Source organism: Clupea harengus, chromosome 20, assembly GCF_900700415.2.
Source record: "Clupea harengus chromosome 20, Ch_v2.0.2, whole genome shotgun sequence".
Classification (NCBI taxonomy): domain Eukaryota; kingdom Metazoa; phylum Chordata; class Actinopteri; order Clupeiformes; family Clupeidae; genus Clupea; species Clupea harengus.
Genome location: NC_045171.1, coordinates 12,707,679 through 12,724,300, shown reverse-complemented (window position 1 = coordinate 12,724,300; position 16,622 = coordinate 12,707,679). Strand labels below are relative to the sequence as shown.

General features: G+C 48.5%; 1 protein-coding gene across 1 annotated transcript; it reads left to right on the top strand.

Annotated features, from left to right (window-relative positions):
* Positions 1–1,024: 1,024 nt before the first annotated feature.
* Positions 1,025–14,195, top strand: vimr2 (vimentin-related 2). The gene is made up of 10 exons (XM_031587568.2): positions 1,025–1,131; positions 1,922–2,063; positions 2,377–2,535; positions 2,686–2,805; positions 4,909–5,004; positions 7,055–7,195; positions 8,149–8,277; positions 10,819–10,929; positions 11,047–11,171; positions 13,944–14,195. The coding sequence occupies exons 1-10, from the start codon at positions 1,025–1,027 to the stop codon at positions 13,984–13,986; spliced, it is 1,173 nt and encodes a 390-aa protein (XP_031443428.2). The 3' UTR covers positions 13,987–14,195.
* The last annotated feature ends 2,427 nt before the right edge of the window (positions 14,196–16,622 follow it).

Genomic DNA, 16,622 nt, shown 5'->3' with positions numbered 1-16,622 from the left:
GGCTGGGGTGAGCGCTGTCCCTGAGGATGCTGCGGGCCCTCCGCTGACATCTCTTGCTCTGGACAGCCTCAATGGTGGGGAGTGAGGAACCGGTGATGCGTTGGGCAGTTTTCACCACCCGCTGTAATGTTTTCCGGTCCACAACAGAGCAGCTGCCATACCATTCTGAGATGCAGTTGGTAAGGATGCTCTCGATGGTGCAGCGGTAGAAGTTCACCAGAATTAAAGGCACAGTATGTAATTTGTTGTAAAATAAAAATATTTTACACCTGCCACAATGACATAGTTCTGAAAGAACAGGTATGTTATTGTTTTCCAATCCTCTTGTACTTTTGCTTCATCTTGTTTCTGAGTTGCAGGAGACTATAATTTGTACTACTATTTTTCAGGCTAATGGAAAAGGGCCCTTAGAGACGATATGCATGGAATTGAAAGGAATAGAGGGAACAGTTTACAAAGCCTGTAGTTAGTAAATGATTGCTCCAAGTCAGAATGGTTAAAAAAGGATGGTATAATGAGGCCTCACTCAAAACACTGGTTCCTTAGGTCTATTTCCCACCAGTGGGAAAATTGTTTTTTGTTCTTGTTGTCAATGTACCTTTAAAGCTCCGCGAGTTTTTGTCCTAGAGTCATAAAAAGAACACCCCCAAAAACATTTTATCTTCTACATATATGCCACTTGTGCATCAGTATTTTTAGTTCGAGGAAATATACAAAAACTTCAAGGCATGTCAGACTACCTAAAAAAGTCTAACAGGCCTCAGTCCTTTAGTTAGGAGACCCTCAGACTCCTAGTGAGCTGCTGACCAACAACGGGAGTCGGTGGTTTATGCCGGATTGTCTCCAGCCTTCGTGAAATCCTCAACTGCTGACACGCGGCCCTATAGTTAGTCTCCTGAGGGGCCCATGACGGCTCCTTCATGTGTGTGTGAGATTCCCAACCCGCCGCGACACATTATAAAGCCCTTGCGGGGCCAGTCACGGCTATTCCCCAAGTAACTCAAGCATCCCCACTGGATTAAGCATGGCCGTCAGGGTGTCCTCGTACCGCCGTCTCTTTGAGGAAGAGCAGCAGCAGTGGAATGGAGCAACGGCTGTGCAGTTTGGAGGACAGGTCCACTCCTCTGCCAGGTCAGTGCCAACAGCTTAACCTGGCGTGGGACATAGCCAGCATCCTGAGTTCAGATATACAGTCGATGAGTCCTGGCAGGACTGTCTCTGTAGAATGACTGTGGACATTGTAAGCTGTTTGTTTTATCCATGTGATGGCAGGTGTATGTTGTGCTCAAAAGTGGATTCAGTGGAGCATTCATTGTGGTGGTGGCAGCAGCAATTTGAGCCATAACTCTGTCAGTCTGATGAACATCACAATTGGTTGATTAAATCTTTGTGACTTGATTTCCCTCTTCAGCTTCATATAACGATTTTTACATTTCCAAAAGTTATATTATGAAGGAATGAAGTAGCCTGGGGCGATGAACTGTGTTTAATCTGTCATTTTATGACCATAACAATGGTGCTGTGCTGTGTTTACAGAAACCACACCTAGTTACAGCAAGATTACACTTGACAATGGTGTTGACCTCCAACTGACATTGTTTTGCTTATGAACACAAGTACTCATCTGTTACCATCAGAAGGTCAAAATGGCAGTAATTCAGCACAGTATTTGCACTTTGCAGTGACCGAGAAATGCTTCTGTTATTTTATTTGCAACTCCGTTCATTAAAAGTGAATTCTTCTGTTTGTACTGGTGGGAACACAGGAAAAGTTCCAGAACATTCTGTGGTGGAGTTTGTTTAGCAGTAGGGTGTGGGCCCTCACAAATTTTGCATTACATCAACAAAGAACTCCTCCCTCTGAGGCCACCAGCAATGTAATATTGTGTGACCAATTAAACCTCACCCTTTCGCATCCACAGGGGTGGAGCTTCCAGCTGCCCATGGCCTGAACCAGACTTTGCGGCAGCGCGTGCACTAAACAAAGAAAGCGCGATACGATTCGGCAAGGAGCGCTCCCTCATTGCATCCCTCAACGACCGGCTGGCCGTCCTCATCGATGTGGTGAGAATGAGGCCGGGGTGGGGTGGGCTTCTGAGATAACATCTCACATCATCTTTGAAATGTCCCACCAAGTCATCAGCAAGTGTGTGCTGAAATGTGAGGCCGACAATTCGAATTCTGTATGATTGCTCAGACCGAAATAGTAAAGACAGGACTTCTATTTTCACCCATTGGTTTTACTAATCCCCTGTAACAGAATCCATAGTAGCGACTGTTTGTTCATGCTACTGTAAGTTCTAGGCATAATGCCAATCCATATAACGTAAAGCTCATCTCGGGTGTTGAATAAAACATGTCCTTTTCTCTTTTCCAGGGCCGGTGTCTGGAAGAGGAGAATGAATCTTTGGAGGTGCAGATCCTTGAGCTGAAGGAGCGGATGGGAGTGGAGGGGGAGGACATGTCTGCTACCACCACCCAGGGCCCTACAGACTACAGCCTCGAGGCTGTGGTGGAGAGACTGCGCCGTGAGAAGGTGCATCATGGCAGATTATAGCCCTCTATCACAGTTGTCATTCTGTACATAGGAAAGATGGGGCCCGAGATAAAAGACCCTCCCTATGGCTTTAGTGTACCATTGGTGTTCCTTCATGCCTGAATGTGTGGTGGCCTTTGTTTCCCTCAGGAGGAGATTCTGTGTGACACAGAGGACTCGAGGAAGGAGCTGATACTCCTGCAGGCTAAGTACGACCAGGCGGTGGAGCAGCGCACCCTCATCCAGCTGGAGAAGGAGGATGTTGCCGTGGTAATACTGCACATTCTCGTTTGCTTTTCTGAAAGTTTGCAGCTCTGGACCTGTGAATTGGCACCAATATGGTTTTATCACAGCATTTATCACAGCATTTATCACTAGAAATGTCCAAATACAATATCTTCATAGAGTTCAGCTTGTTTATCATGTATTATGGGAACCCACCTGGTAAAGTTTTACATTTTTCCACAAGGTGGCAGTATTGGCTAGTGACTTTTCCCCCCTCTCAGTCTTTGCTCATAGGTGCCATTGGCACTGAGGTCTGTCTCTGATTTGACTGCCTCTGGTTTTGGGCAGCTTGTCAACACAGCTGCTTCTCCTGCAGATGATATGCCACCGCAAAAAAAAATAAAAGCACTTTCTCTCCATTAACCGTCCCTCATACTCTAGTCCAACTGGCCGCGGTGCAACCCCACCCCTTCTGCTGTCTTAGAAAACCCCACTCAGGCCAGCCACGCATGTCAGAACACACCCGCAGCCGTGTGAAAACAGCCAGATGTAAAAGAGCTGTTAGCATGACACCTAATTCAACTGTGCCAGGTTTCATATCGCTCAGTGTCCGGGTGCCGTTTCCAAGACATGGTGATTCCATTACCGGTTGAGCTTTGCTCCTAGGCCACTGTAGCATGTGTGTATGTGTGTGTGCATGTAGCATGTATGTGTGTGTGATGGTTGGGGGAATGGGGGGGGGGGGGGGGGGGGAAGAAAGGAGTGAGAACTGGTAGAAGGAAAAAAGCAGCCACAGCTGTAGTCTACAACACTCGAACAAGCCTCACTACTTTGTAATAGGGCAGGCAGGCAATGTAGGGTGGGCTAGGGGGATGGTTGGGGGTGCTGAAAGACCCATTGTGGGAGACCCGAAGACGATCGGCTGCCTCATCGGAAATCATCCTCCAGTTATTAAGGTTGACCTCTGGCCAAGAATTCCAAGCTCTATCCCTGGAGACCACGCTCTGGGCCTGCCAGGGTTCTCAAGCTGTCGGATTTCTGGCACGTTCTCGTTCCTGGGATCACGGTCTGTGATGTCATGGATGCTTGATTACCTGTGGTGTTCCGTGGAAACAATCGGGGGTGATATGGGCGCCTTTCGAATTTCAGATTTTGGAGTTTTTGGTTACAAGCCCACCCGCACTGAAGGGGAAGTCAAAGTCCAACTCAACGCAAAGCCCCACTAGCGTGAGCTCTGCTGGGGAGATGGATAATCTTCAGTTCTCTTCCCAGGCTTGCTGGCTAGTATTTGCACAGAGATAAGTAGAGGTGTGGAGTGTGTTTGTGTGTGTGTGTGTGTGTGTGTGTGTGTGTGTGTGTGTGTGTGTGTGTGTGTGTGTGTGTGTGTGTGTGTGTGTGTGTGTGTGTGTGTGTGCGCAGAGACTAGCTGCTGTGCCTTGATGCACATCAAGAATCCATGCATGATGAGTAGCTGCAGTCTGATCGCCTCAGCTAAGGCTGCTGCTTCTTCCTCCATATGACTCCTCCTCCTCCTCCTCTCTTCCTCTCCACTTCCTCCTCTTCCTCCTCTCCAGCCCTCCTGGATGCTCGCTGTAGACATTCAGATGCAAATGCCGGCTGCCCCTAGTAATTGAATTCATCACCAGTTAATCAGGCACTTTAAAGGCCTGGCTGAGCTCGAGCTCCCTGTAGCTGAATGCTCCGAAGGACAAGGAGGCTTGAATGTAATTACTCCCTTCTACCGTTACAGGAGATCTCCTCTGCTCCGCATTGCAGTGTGGGCATACCTGCCCATGGAGGGAAAAGGGATGAAACTGAATGTGTTGTGTGTGTGTTTGTGTGTGTGTGTGTGTGTGTTGAAGCGCCAGTGTCCCCACACATGTATGCTTTCAGTGGCAGGAGATGTGATTATGTACGAGTGTGTTTGTGTGCCTATGTGTTCTTTTCATAACATAGATGTAAATGTGGTAACATGCTAGGATAAATAATGTGTGTAGTGTATTTGCATGTGTGTGTGTGTGTGTGTGTGTGTATTTGTGTGTGTGTGAGTGTGTGAGTGAGAGAAGGTAAAGCGAGCTTGGAGTGTGACAGCAGAATTTGAGACCTTGTTTTGACTGCGGTCTCGGACCTCTCTGCTGCCCTCTGTAGGATGTTGATGCCGTCACAACCGATTGTCTGGCACTGAGGGAGCAAGTGGCCATCTATGAGGACCAGCTGGCCAAAATGGAGCAGCAACATGAGGAGGTAAAATTCCTGCAGTCAAATAAAAACTGGATCAGATTTCAGACTCTCTCTCTCTCTCTCTCTCTCTCTCTCTCTCTCTCTCTCTCAGGTCAGTGCAACACCATTCTCTGAGCTTTGGTGATTGCGGTGATGTGTTGATGAATAACTTTCTGGTTGAGCAGGTTAGCAGATGTAGAGTTGAATCTGTCCCTCTAAGATCTCAGTCAGACTGTTCAGTGATCAGTGTACCTAGAAATTCTACCCAGCATCCACACTGATGCAAGGAAAAATCTTCTAGTTTCCCTCATAAAGTGCTGGTGTTCTGCTGGCATCTCTTGTCATTGTATCATCAAACTTTACCAGGCTGTAACCTAGATCACTCAGTAATTATATTCCTCTCTTGGTGACCTTCACCTGCTTGTCAAGGTCACATTGCGCTTTCATCTCACAATTCCGGAGGTTGTGCCTTCTAACTGTTAAATCTATATGCAAATGACTTGAAATCTCTCTTATCTCATATGTCATATTCAAGTCCCATTTACGCTGTGCAAATATTTTAAATGTAGGTCAATTACTACGATTACTAGGATTGTAAAATTTCAAAAGACAAACGAATGTCACAACTTTCTCATGATGAACCCTGTATGTTCTGTCAGCACTCTTGTTTTCACACAGTGTTCTGATCATCCTCCACTCCAATCCTAAACTTTGTTTTGACAATGCTTGAAACGTTAGCCTCTCATTGTTTCGGCATAATTGCTTTGGCAGTGCAGCTACTTCACAGTCACAGCAATGAAAAAGGATGCTGGAGAATTTGAGAATTCACACACAATGGTGCTGGCCACAGAACAGACCGCAATCAAGCCTCCCTCCCCCTCCTCTTACTTACCCAAACAGCATTCATCACATTCACTCCAGCCCTACTCCCTCAGTTCCTAATCTCAGTTCATGCCCTTTGCGTCCCCGCCCCCACTTACCCCCCTCTCACACACACACACACACTCGGTGTAATGCTGCAGCGTGTGCCAGCCTCAGCTCTGTGTTTCTTTACCCCTGTTTGCACTCCTGTGTTAATCCACCCCAATGCAAACCAGACTGCACACACACACGCACACACACACACACACACACACACACACACACACTCACACACACACACACACACACACACACACACTCCCTCACCACTAGTCTCAGCACCAGCGCCCCCACCTCTCTGTTCTCCATCTCCCCAGAGCTGCTAGATGCATCCTCATATCTGATGTGGGAGGTGGTGGTTGTGTGCGTGTGTGTCTATGCGTGTGTGTGTGTGTGTGTGTGTGTGTGGAGGGGGGTGCAGGAGAGATTATCACTGCTCTGTATGCGTATTCTAGAAATACATGAATATGTGCATGGACACACACACACACACACACACACAGACAGACACACACACACACACACACACACACACACACAGACACACATAGGCACACGCAGACACACACAGACACACACACACAGACACACTCACACAGACACACTCATCTACTCGTTCCACATGTAAGGCACTCCCTTAGGGACGTGCTCCATAACTCAAGGCATTGGAAGCCGCGTCGGAATATGGAGCGAAAACAGAAGTTCCCCTTTGTTTTATTAACTGCTATTATTACTCGCGTTTCCAAACACCTCGTATTCCCCCGATAAGCCAGTACTTGTGTTATTTATGCGGGCCGCAGGGTTCGGCGCAGTTGCTCTCTTCACCAGCTCTTCATTCCCCCACGCAGTGGACCAGTGGTTAGTTGCCCACCCAGCAAGTATTGCTATCCTCTAAGTTCATACATGTTCAGGTCTTTAAAAAAATAAATAAAAAAATGCTGTCAGCGACATTAGTATGTCTTGTTAACTTCTGCACAACTCGGGGGCGCAAGGCTGCACACACAAAGTAATTGGCAGACAGGAATTCTTCTTTTTTTTGGTACCCTCGGTTAAAGCAGCTGGACTTTTTTAGTTTCTTGTAACAAGCCCAGAAGAGTATTAATGACAGTAGCTGTCGTGTGTTAAAGTCTGTGGGTATGTGTGTGTTTCACAGAGGGTCGAGAGTCTGACTGAGCCAGCTGATGGGGTTCCTGGTGAAGATGCCCTTGTCTCTTTGGAATTCCCAGGCTTTGACATCACCCCTGCTATCATGGATATCAAGGAGTATTATAGTCAGCTGGCAGAGAGCCTGCAGGTATGGGTTACACACACACACACACACACACACACACACACACACACACACACACATAAACACAGATGCTCCAGTCTCTCACACACAGAAACCGGCAGGATGTTTTGGTCATCAGAGGGTATGCTGGGCCCTCAGTTACCCTGTCAAGCTGTTTTATATAAATATACAGTCACACAGTTGTGCACACACACACACACACACACACAATTTTACAAGCACACCCACAAATATGCCAACCAGCACACCCTCTCTGACCCTCTGGTCTGCCAGGGGTGTATGTATATGTGGGTACCTGGAGGGTATGCACATGTGTGCATATTAGTGTGTTTGTGACTTTTATATGTGCATTTGTGTGTGTGTATGTACGTGTGGTGTGTGTGTGTGCGTTGGTTTGGGTTTGGTGAGGGTAGCAGCCCCCCCCCGCCCCCCCCCTTATGTCCGTGGGCTGTTTCTGCTCTGAGCCACAGAGCTCCATTGTCCTTGGGCCATCCTGCTCCACAGAGGTCAGCCCCTAGCACCAGCGCTTTGACCCACGTGACCCCTCCGGGGTCCCTGTGACCTGGGGCCGGCCGCTCCCAAGCCGAGGTCATGGCCGCAATCAGAGCGCTTGGCGGCCTTCCCAGGATCCTCTGTGGCAGGGGACTAGAAAAAGCAAGGACTCCCCCATTGGGACTGTGTGTGCATGTGTGTTTTTGTGTGTAATAGGTTGTGTGTGTGTGTGTGTGTGCCTGTGTGTGTGTGCTGGTACCCATAGAGATGTGTGTGTGTGTCTATGTACCAAGTAAAAGGTGGGGCTTCTCTGTTGTGTCTTCCAACCCTTAAACTCAAAGTCCATGTTGTGTATACGTGTATGTTTTGTGTGTGTGTGTGTGTGTGTGTGTGTGTGTGTCACTGTGTGCTGTGTGTGTTCGTGCGTCACACACATCCTCTCCTGATGTCCGATGTCTTCTCAGTTTGAGAGCGGCCCGAGAGCGGCCCTCACCGCGGGAGGAGAGGGCAACGGGGCCGCCGGAGCCAAAGCAGCAGGGGTCAAAGTGACAGACGTCTCCAAAGTGACGGACGTGGATACCCTGAAGACTCTGGTGAGTGACTGGGCCACTGCTCTCTTCTTAACTCTCTCTCTCTCTCTCTCTTCCTCTATCCATCTCTCTCTCACTCCCCTTCTCCAACCCTCCCTCTTAATCCCACTAGGCCCCTCTCTCTGTCTCTTTCCGTCCCTCTCACGCACACACCTGCCAGCCTTCCTCTCTAATACTGCAAACTGATGGAACCATCTCTCCCTCCCTTCCTCCCTCCCTCTCTCTCTCTGGAGATTTGCTGTCTTCCTTCCTTCCCTTCTCTCCCCTCTTCCCAGTGATAATAATCACACAGACGACGTCTCGGAGGAAAAGCTCATCCAAGGCGGTTTTACCGCAGTTTAGGGTCGTCAGCCGTCAGTGGCTAAATTGGGTGTAATGGGGAAATTGTTCAATCTCCTGCACTCCAGTCTTCTGTAGGGTACAGAGACCTCAGAGCTTTTCAGCCTGCTCTACCTCTGACAGTTCAGCAAATGGGTTGGACGAAGTCCCGCAGACCATAGTGTTTCGATGTGGGTTGCAGGGTGCATGTGTCACTCTCTCTCCATTTATCTCTCACTCGCTCTCTCTTTCTCTCGCTCCGTCTCTCTCGCCGTATCTCCTTCCCTCCCTCCATCCTCACTGTTTGCACTGAGAGATATGGGCAGTGAGATATGAGGGTGCTGATGTGTCTTCTCTGCAGTATTTATCTCCCTTGCTGCCTTCCATTATCAGCTATGCCTTTTGCAATCTCTCTCTCTCGCTCTCTCTCTCTCTTTCTCTCTCCCTTGCCATCTCTCTCTCTCTCTCTCTCTCTTTTCTCCCCTATCCCCTCAACTTCATAAACTTCACACATTCCTTCACAGTGCTCTCACTTGAGATGCCGAACCTCACTGAGACACGGCAATAAACCTCACCTGTCATTCCCACTCACTCTCTCCCTGCTGCCTCTCTCCGTCTCTCTGTCTCTCCCACTCTGCCGCCTTCTCTACATCGGAGTTCAGTTTTCAATGTACTCGCAGTCTCCTGTAACAAGCTGACACGGACAAAGAGGTTCGCCAATAACCCGTTTTATGAGAAAAATCTCTAAAACTATTAGGGTGGAGAAAAAAAAAAGCGTGACCTGAGTTTACATTCTTTATGAGGAGGGAATCATCGCTTGACCACAGCTGACACCTCTCCATTTCCAATAACAGATGGGAGTGGTTTGGTTCTAATTATGGTGGCTGTGGTCGTGCCCCTCCTCTTTAAATAAACAGCTCCTCCGCAAACCGCAGCGGCACTTTCATAACACCAGATCCCCTTTCCTAATGTGCAGCACGCGAGCACCACTGATGGACAGCCCAGATCTGCTCTGTGTCTGCCCTCTTCCCCTCTCCCCTCTCTGTCCCCTCTCTGTCTCTCTCTCTCTCTCTTCCTATCACCCCCTCTTTCTCTGCCTGTCGTTATTTTGTCTTCAACTCTGACAGTCCCAACCTCTGGATATTTCTGACTACTCAACATTCTTGGCACCCACCTCTCACTACCCGACGTTTGCCTTTCCTCCCTCTACATCCACTTCTTCTTTTTCCTCCCTTGCTCTCTACCTCCATTTTGCTCTCTTTCCCCATTCTTCAATCTAACTCTTCAGTCAGTGATGGATGCTGCAGATCTAGATTCTCAACGTGACATAGCCTAGCTAAATAAACCAAGTCCACAGTGAAGTCATCTTGTGTGGGCCCTGTGTCATTGGTGTGGCAACATCACTAGATTCTGCCCTGCCTGATGCTTCACTTGCCCTGCCTACCTGTCCAGACATGACTAATCACACCAGAGAAGAGCCAGACATCACTAATCATTTCTTTCTGACTGGCTTGATCTCACCTGTCACTAAGTGAATATCAGCAGTGTATCAGTTTCACCAAGAGCTGACAGTATATCATCATGTTATCACGAAGAAATAACACACTTGACAAATTATGCATCAGAAAAATAGACTAGTGCATACCTCCTTTATCATAACTGGATCCGCCAGCAGTACAGATAGCTTCTTATAGACACAGACATTCCATGTTATATAGAAATGCAACATCTGCAGCCTTCAGTACGATGTCCACCACTGAGACGCAGAGATTTGCAGTCAGTCGTGTGTGGTTATGGGTAACGGGCTCAGGCCTGGATGCCATCATCACCCGGCTAATGAAGCTGCAGAGAGGCTCCTGTGATCTACCTGAAAGACAAACAGAGCCCGCCGCCGTCGCCATCCGTCTCTGACACACTCTTGTTTAAGCTGGGTGATTGCTGTAATTACTCACAGCAGGGGTAGTGCACACCGCAGCTGGACACTTACTGTTTGTGCCTGTCATAAAGGACTGTCCTCCTGTCCACATACTGCTATGTTTGGGGTGGCTTTGTGGTGTGTGTGTGTGTGTGTATATATATATACAGGAAAAAACAAAACTAATATTCTTTTAGAGGAGAACATTCCCCAGCATAATCATCATTTGATGCATTGTTGAAACATCAAATGTGAGTTTTCTGTGTTACATGTATTTAGGTCATATATACTCAATTCGTGTTTGTTCGTAGATTGCTGAGCTGAGGAAGGAGCTTGCTGAACTGGAGAAGCAGAATGAGGAGCTGGAGGCAGAGATCGAGGCCAGGAAAGAGGCTTACCTGCAGGAGATTGAAGACCTGGAGGTGAGCATTAAGAAGCTCGACACCTACCACTTACCCCCTCCGACCTTTCCAAGTCTGTCCCACTTTGGGGTGTGCCTGCTGGGTTAGTTTGTCACCTATCTGCCCCCGTCTTCCCAGAACTGTGTGGCGGACCTGAAGGACTCGCAGGCTGACCTTGAGGCTCAGATGAGGGAGCACTGCAGTGACTATGAAGAACTCCTGAGTCAGAAGATGGCCCTGGACATTGAAATCGCTGCCTACAGGTATGCCATGGAGGGGTCAGACCGTAGCCTATAAACAGTTCTGTAGAATAGTTGTGCAGTGGGATAAAGTGGTCACCCACAGTCGAAACGAGTTCAGTCACTTCTTCTTTCTTGAAGTACCATAAATTCATCAAAGTTACATGCGTTCAGTGCAGCCCAAATGTTTGAAATGAACACTGTGTCTGAGGACATGAGGTCCCTTAACAAGTCTTGCAAATTGCTGTACATAAAACCTAGTCCCCATTGTGATGTGTAGCACACATAAAATATGAACACACAGATGTATGTAATATATGATACAATAATGCAAGTCTGTAGAGAACATGTAACTTCACAATTGGTGGTTTGCCACTGAGATGTCTCCGGTGCAGTTGAGATGCACTAACAGTGCTCTGGTTGCAGGCTTTATTCCAACCATTGCTTGATTGGGCTGTGGAGTGACTCCTTCCTCCTGTACATACATAAAACAAGAAGCGCATGGGCTTCTCTTGTGCTGATAGAATTCAGTTTTGACTCCCTCAGACATCTCTGACAACACTGACGTTTTACACTGACACCGGGCTTCTGCAATGATTGTAGGGAACAGCTAAAACGCAGAAACGTTGCTATGGTTACAGATCTTATTGCAGCCATTTTGAGATTGAGGTACTGAATATCTCCTTCACCTGTGCAAAAACACGTCTGTAAATTAAGGGATTAGCTCCTGTTCATACATTCACTCGTCACTCACACGACCTGGCAGTGTGTATGAGGCTAAAGATGAGCAGACAGATATCAAAACAGGACCGGTCCTGCCCTGGTGTGTGTGTGAGTCAGAAAATGTTGACAGTGTGAGGTGTATGTATGTATGTGTGTATGCATGTGTGCGTATGTGTGCGTGTGTGTGTGTGTGCGTGCGTGCGTGCGTGCGTGCGTGCGTGCGTGCGTGCGTGTGTGCGTGCTTGTGTACGTGCGTGTGTGTGCGTGCGCTTGTGTTTGTGTCTGTGTGTGTATTTGAAAGGGTAATCCCCACTCCCCCCTCCATACAGATTAAGACATTCCTAAGAATAAAGTCTCTAACCCTCTGAGGCCAGCTGGGGTCAAGATAGGAAACAGATCCTGTTTTTTTTTTTTTTTGTCTATTCTCGGCAGTCAGAGAAACCATGAAGTCATTTCCTGTGCCCTTGAAGACATCGCTTTGCTTATGTCACTTACCTCCTCATGTTTGGGGGACGTTCGCCATCTGCCAGGCTGGTATGCAATGTGACGCACGTGGGCCCTCCCAGACCTCCCCCCAAACCCCCCACCCCCTCCTCATACCTATACACTCAGACGGCCTCCGCAGACGACCGGCACTCGCCGGGAAGGCCCAGCGGAGGCAGTTGGCCGCACACAGGAAGCCCCTCGTCCGCTGTCCACCCCCCACCACCCCCCTCCCCCCGCGCCTCCACGCCCAAACAATGCTTCATTAAAATGGACGTGCGGCGCTGGGATGCCACAGCGTCTCTCTGAGCCCCCGCCGAGGGATCTGGGAAAAGAATAGGACTTCCGCCTCCGCTATGACCTCACAGCAAACCCCTATTGCTGCCTTCCCTCAGTCAAGGTCTGGACATGGAATCTTTTGAGGAGTTTGTTCCTTTCTGTTACATTTGTCTTTATTTAGTTTAGTGTTTTTATATACATGACCTCGGCTGTGCTGGTGTCTGTCTCTACCAGTTTAGCCACAGGGGCACAGTTAGAGACACTGAATGGCCCAGTTCTGTTTTTTTTCTTTTATCTAGTTTTGTTGTTTACCTGCCGTCCCATCCTGTCTGCCTGCTTGTTTGTTCCATTTAATATTTTTTTTGTGCATGCCAGTATTCTAAAGAAACCAGCACCACCAGGTTTCTCACTGTCAACCCTTCTGACCTCACAGGCAGATTTGCTCTGTCGCGTTCTCCAATGCATCGTCCCTGAACAGCCTGTTTTCAAAGTCACGCTCCGGCGCAGACAGTCTGGAACTACTTTTACTCCCCACACCCCCACCTGACAGGCACACACACACACACACACACACACACACACACACACACACACACACACACACACACACACACACACTTTTCTCTTTCTCTTTTAGCAGATTACCGTTGCTTTGCCATCCGTGATTAAAACCATGAATAAGGAATGAACGGCGGGGTTGTTTACTGTCTTGGAGGACTTGGAGGACTGTCTGCACCACAGAGCCTAATGATGGCATGGCACCAGGCCACTGAGACTCCCACACACGCACATCTCTTACTCTCACACCCTTTCACACATACACACACGCACATCCCACACACACACACACACATTCCATACAAACACATACACCCCCTTACTCACACACACACACACACCCTTCCACATACACACACATATACCCCCTTACTCAGGGACACACACACCCTTGTACACATATACACACGCAGACCCATATATACTTACACATTTGCACACCTTAATACAAACACACACACATATGCTTATACACATATATGCACACACACAGACACACACACACACACACACACACCAGATGCTTGCAGATATTCTTTCCCTTAAGAAAGAGCATCCCTTAGCCCTAGACTCAGCATGGTTATTTGCTACCTCTGTGCCTCCCGACCTGAAAGTGCCTCTCTGGGATACAGCTGAGATTGAGGGCTGTGTTTTGTCTCTCTCTCATTTCTGTTGATGTTTCTGTCTCTGTCTCTTCCTCCTTTTCCTCCTCCTGCTCCTCCCTGCTCACCTCTCCGGTTCTGTCTCTCCCAGGGGCCTGGTGGAGGAGGAAGAGGAGCGCTTGTACTGCCTGTAAACGGATGGTGAAACGAGGGAGGAGCGAGGCCCTGACGGAGGAGAGGTGGGACGAGGGGGAGGAAGAGACTGTTGGGGGGTAGGAGACACTCTTCCATGGAGCGATGCAGACGAAAAGAACATGGACATCAATAAAAAAGCCAGACATATTGCAGCCATTAATATGATCCTCACTAAGAACAAAGCCCACCAACACACACACACACACACACACACACACACACACACACACACACACACACACACACACACACACACACACACACACACACACACACACACACACACACACACAAGCACAATCATTTGGCCAGATGTCGAAGCGTCCTGACAGATAAATGGCATCTGGAAGCCCCACACTGGGCCATTGATAACAGGTCACTGTCAGGTAACCCCGTGCCCTGTGAGTAGACTCTGATTGTGCTATATGTGGGTGGGAATGTAAGTGTGTGTGTCTCTGTGTGTCTCTGCATGTGTGTCTCTGTGTGTGTGTGTCTGTGTGTGTGTGTATTGTGTGCAGAATCAGAGGCTGGGGTTCTGTGTGTGTAGACACACAGGGGATCTTGGAGGGATCAGAGGTCTGTCAGTGGATTGTCTGTCTGCGGCCCAAGCCCCAGTGTTTGGAGTGCTGTCACTGATGGGTTCTCACTTGGCTCTCAGCCCTGTATGCACGCACACACACACACACACACACACACACACACACACACACACACACACACACACACATATACACATTCACACACACACTCATGCATACAGACGCACACACACACACAGACACACACACATAGACACACACACACACACACACACTCACACATACACAATTTCACCATACACATACTTTCACGCACACCTTGTCACATGCACAAGACACAGGACACACATGCTGTTTCACATACACACAAGCCATTTCACATACACACACGCCATCACGTCATCTCCGAAACACACACACGTATAAACACACACCCAAACATTCAGTCGTCTCCGTCTCACACACGTGCTCCTCTGTGTGTGGTTTGGTGGTGTCGTCCACCCCCTGACACTCATCACCCCTCACTCAAGCCCAGCCTGATTACACGCTCTTAACCCTTGACCTCCGCACTGTCCAACAGCTAGTCAGCGGCTCTCGCCCTCAGATAACATGGCCTCCGGGTTACAGATCACACACCAGCCATAACAACTAGTCAGTTACATTCTTTAGCTTCTTTGTCACACATACATACATACACGCACGTACACATGCATGCACACCTAGATACACCAGACACACACACACAGTAAAGTTAGTGGTGGTCCTGCTAGTGTGGTGTTATTTGTGTGTAATAGTGTTTCTGTCACACTGTTTGTTTGCTTGTGTGTGCTTGGTGTAAAAAAAGAAGAAAAAAAATAATTTGATTAAACCATGGCCTTTTGCTTGATAAAGTTCTTACGTGTTTGTCCTTCATTTAATCTCCGCCTAAGAGGTTTAACTATGTATGTAATTGTACTGCATGAGCTTCATGGCAGAATGCCCTCCAATGACTGGTGGATATCAGCGGATCACTGAAGCTTTCCGTGTAGGTCATATGATAAATACAGATACAGAAACAGATTCCCAACTTTGTTTTGAAGATGAACATCACCTACTGTACATACCGTAGATGCCTTTCGCAAGTTATATTTAGAGAACACCTTTGTGCAGACTGCAGTCGAGCCTGATCTGAGTGATTCAAATTGGCTCCATTGAACTGAATCACTGCCTTAAGCTGATAAATCAGTCTGAGATTCCCCGTAGTGGCTGGCACTCATTTCTCCTCCTGTCCCAGTTTCTAGTAAGACGCTCTTGGTGCCTCAGATGAACCGCCATGTCCTTCCACTACCCTGAGCACTCAGCGCTTAAAAACCTCTCAGCTCTGCCCCTGCATGTTAAGCAATGGCTAACGGCCGCCTTACATGCCTCCGTTTTCACGGTTAACCTCCTTCTGAGCTACTCTCGCCGCAATGAATGTGGTTATCAAAGGCTTGTTAGCCATGAGGTCGAGATGAAAAAGGCCGCTAATAAAGGATCAGATAAGATTATCCTCCATGCAGCTTCCCCCACCACCTTAGCCAGTGAACTCCTGTTTAATCTAAACGCGACGTCGGGGCAGGGGTCTGTGTGTGGGGGTGGGTGGGTGCTGGTGGTGGTCGGGGGTTGTTGGGCTGCTGAAGTGACTGTTTTTATTGTGTGGACGTGAAGCAGGGCGGTTGGAGGAGGAGGAAGCGGCCATGTCTGTGGGGTTTCTTATGTTCTCCAGCAGGCAGGCGCTCAATCATTCTCAGCGCCTCACAGAAAACCAGCCGGCCGAGCGGCCAGACCTTTGTGACTTATGCACTCCCCCTACCCCCAGCCCCCAACCCCCTCCCTCCCAGTGCTCCAACCTCACCTCTGTGGCTGTCTCTGAAACCCCGCCAACACACACACTCTCTCACACACACACACACACACACACACACACACACACACACACACACACACACACACACACACACACACACACACACACTCACTCACTCACACACTTATAGATTCCCATATCCTTCAGGGCAAGTCCACAGGGCCGATGCTTGATATCTGGCCCTCTCAGTCAGTTTGCCATGGGGAACAGA

Excerpts from the sequence above, each read along its gene's own strand:
- vimr2 (XM_031587568.2), top strand. The coding sequence starts at position 1,025 with ATGGCCGTCAGGGTGTCCTCGTACCGCCGTCTCTTTGAGGAAGAGCAG. Across the intron at positions 2,064-2,376 it reads TGGCCGTCCTCATCGATGTG|GGCCGGTGTCTGGAAGAGGA; the intron begins GTGAGAATGAGG and ends TCTCTTTTCCAG. Across the intron at positions 5,005-7,054 it reads TGGAGCAGCAACATGAGGAG|AGGGTCGAGAGTCTGACTGA; the intron begins GTAAAATTCCTG and ends TGTGTTTCACAG.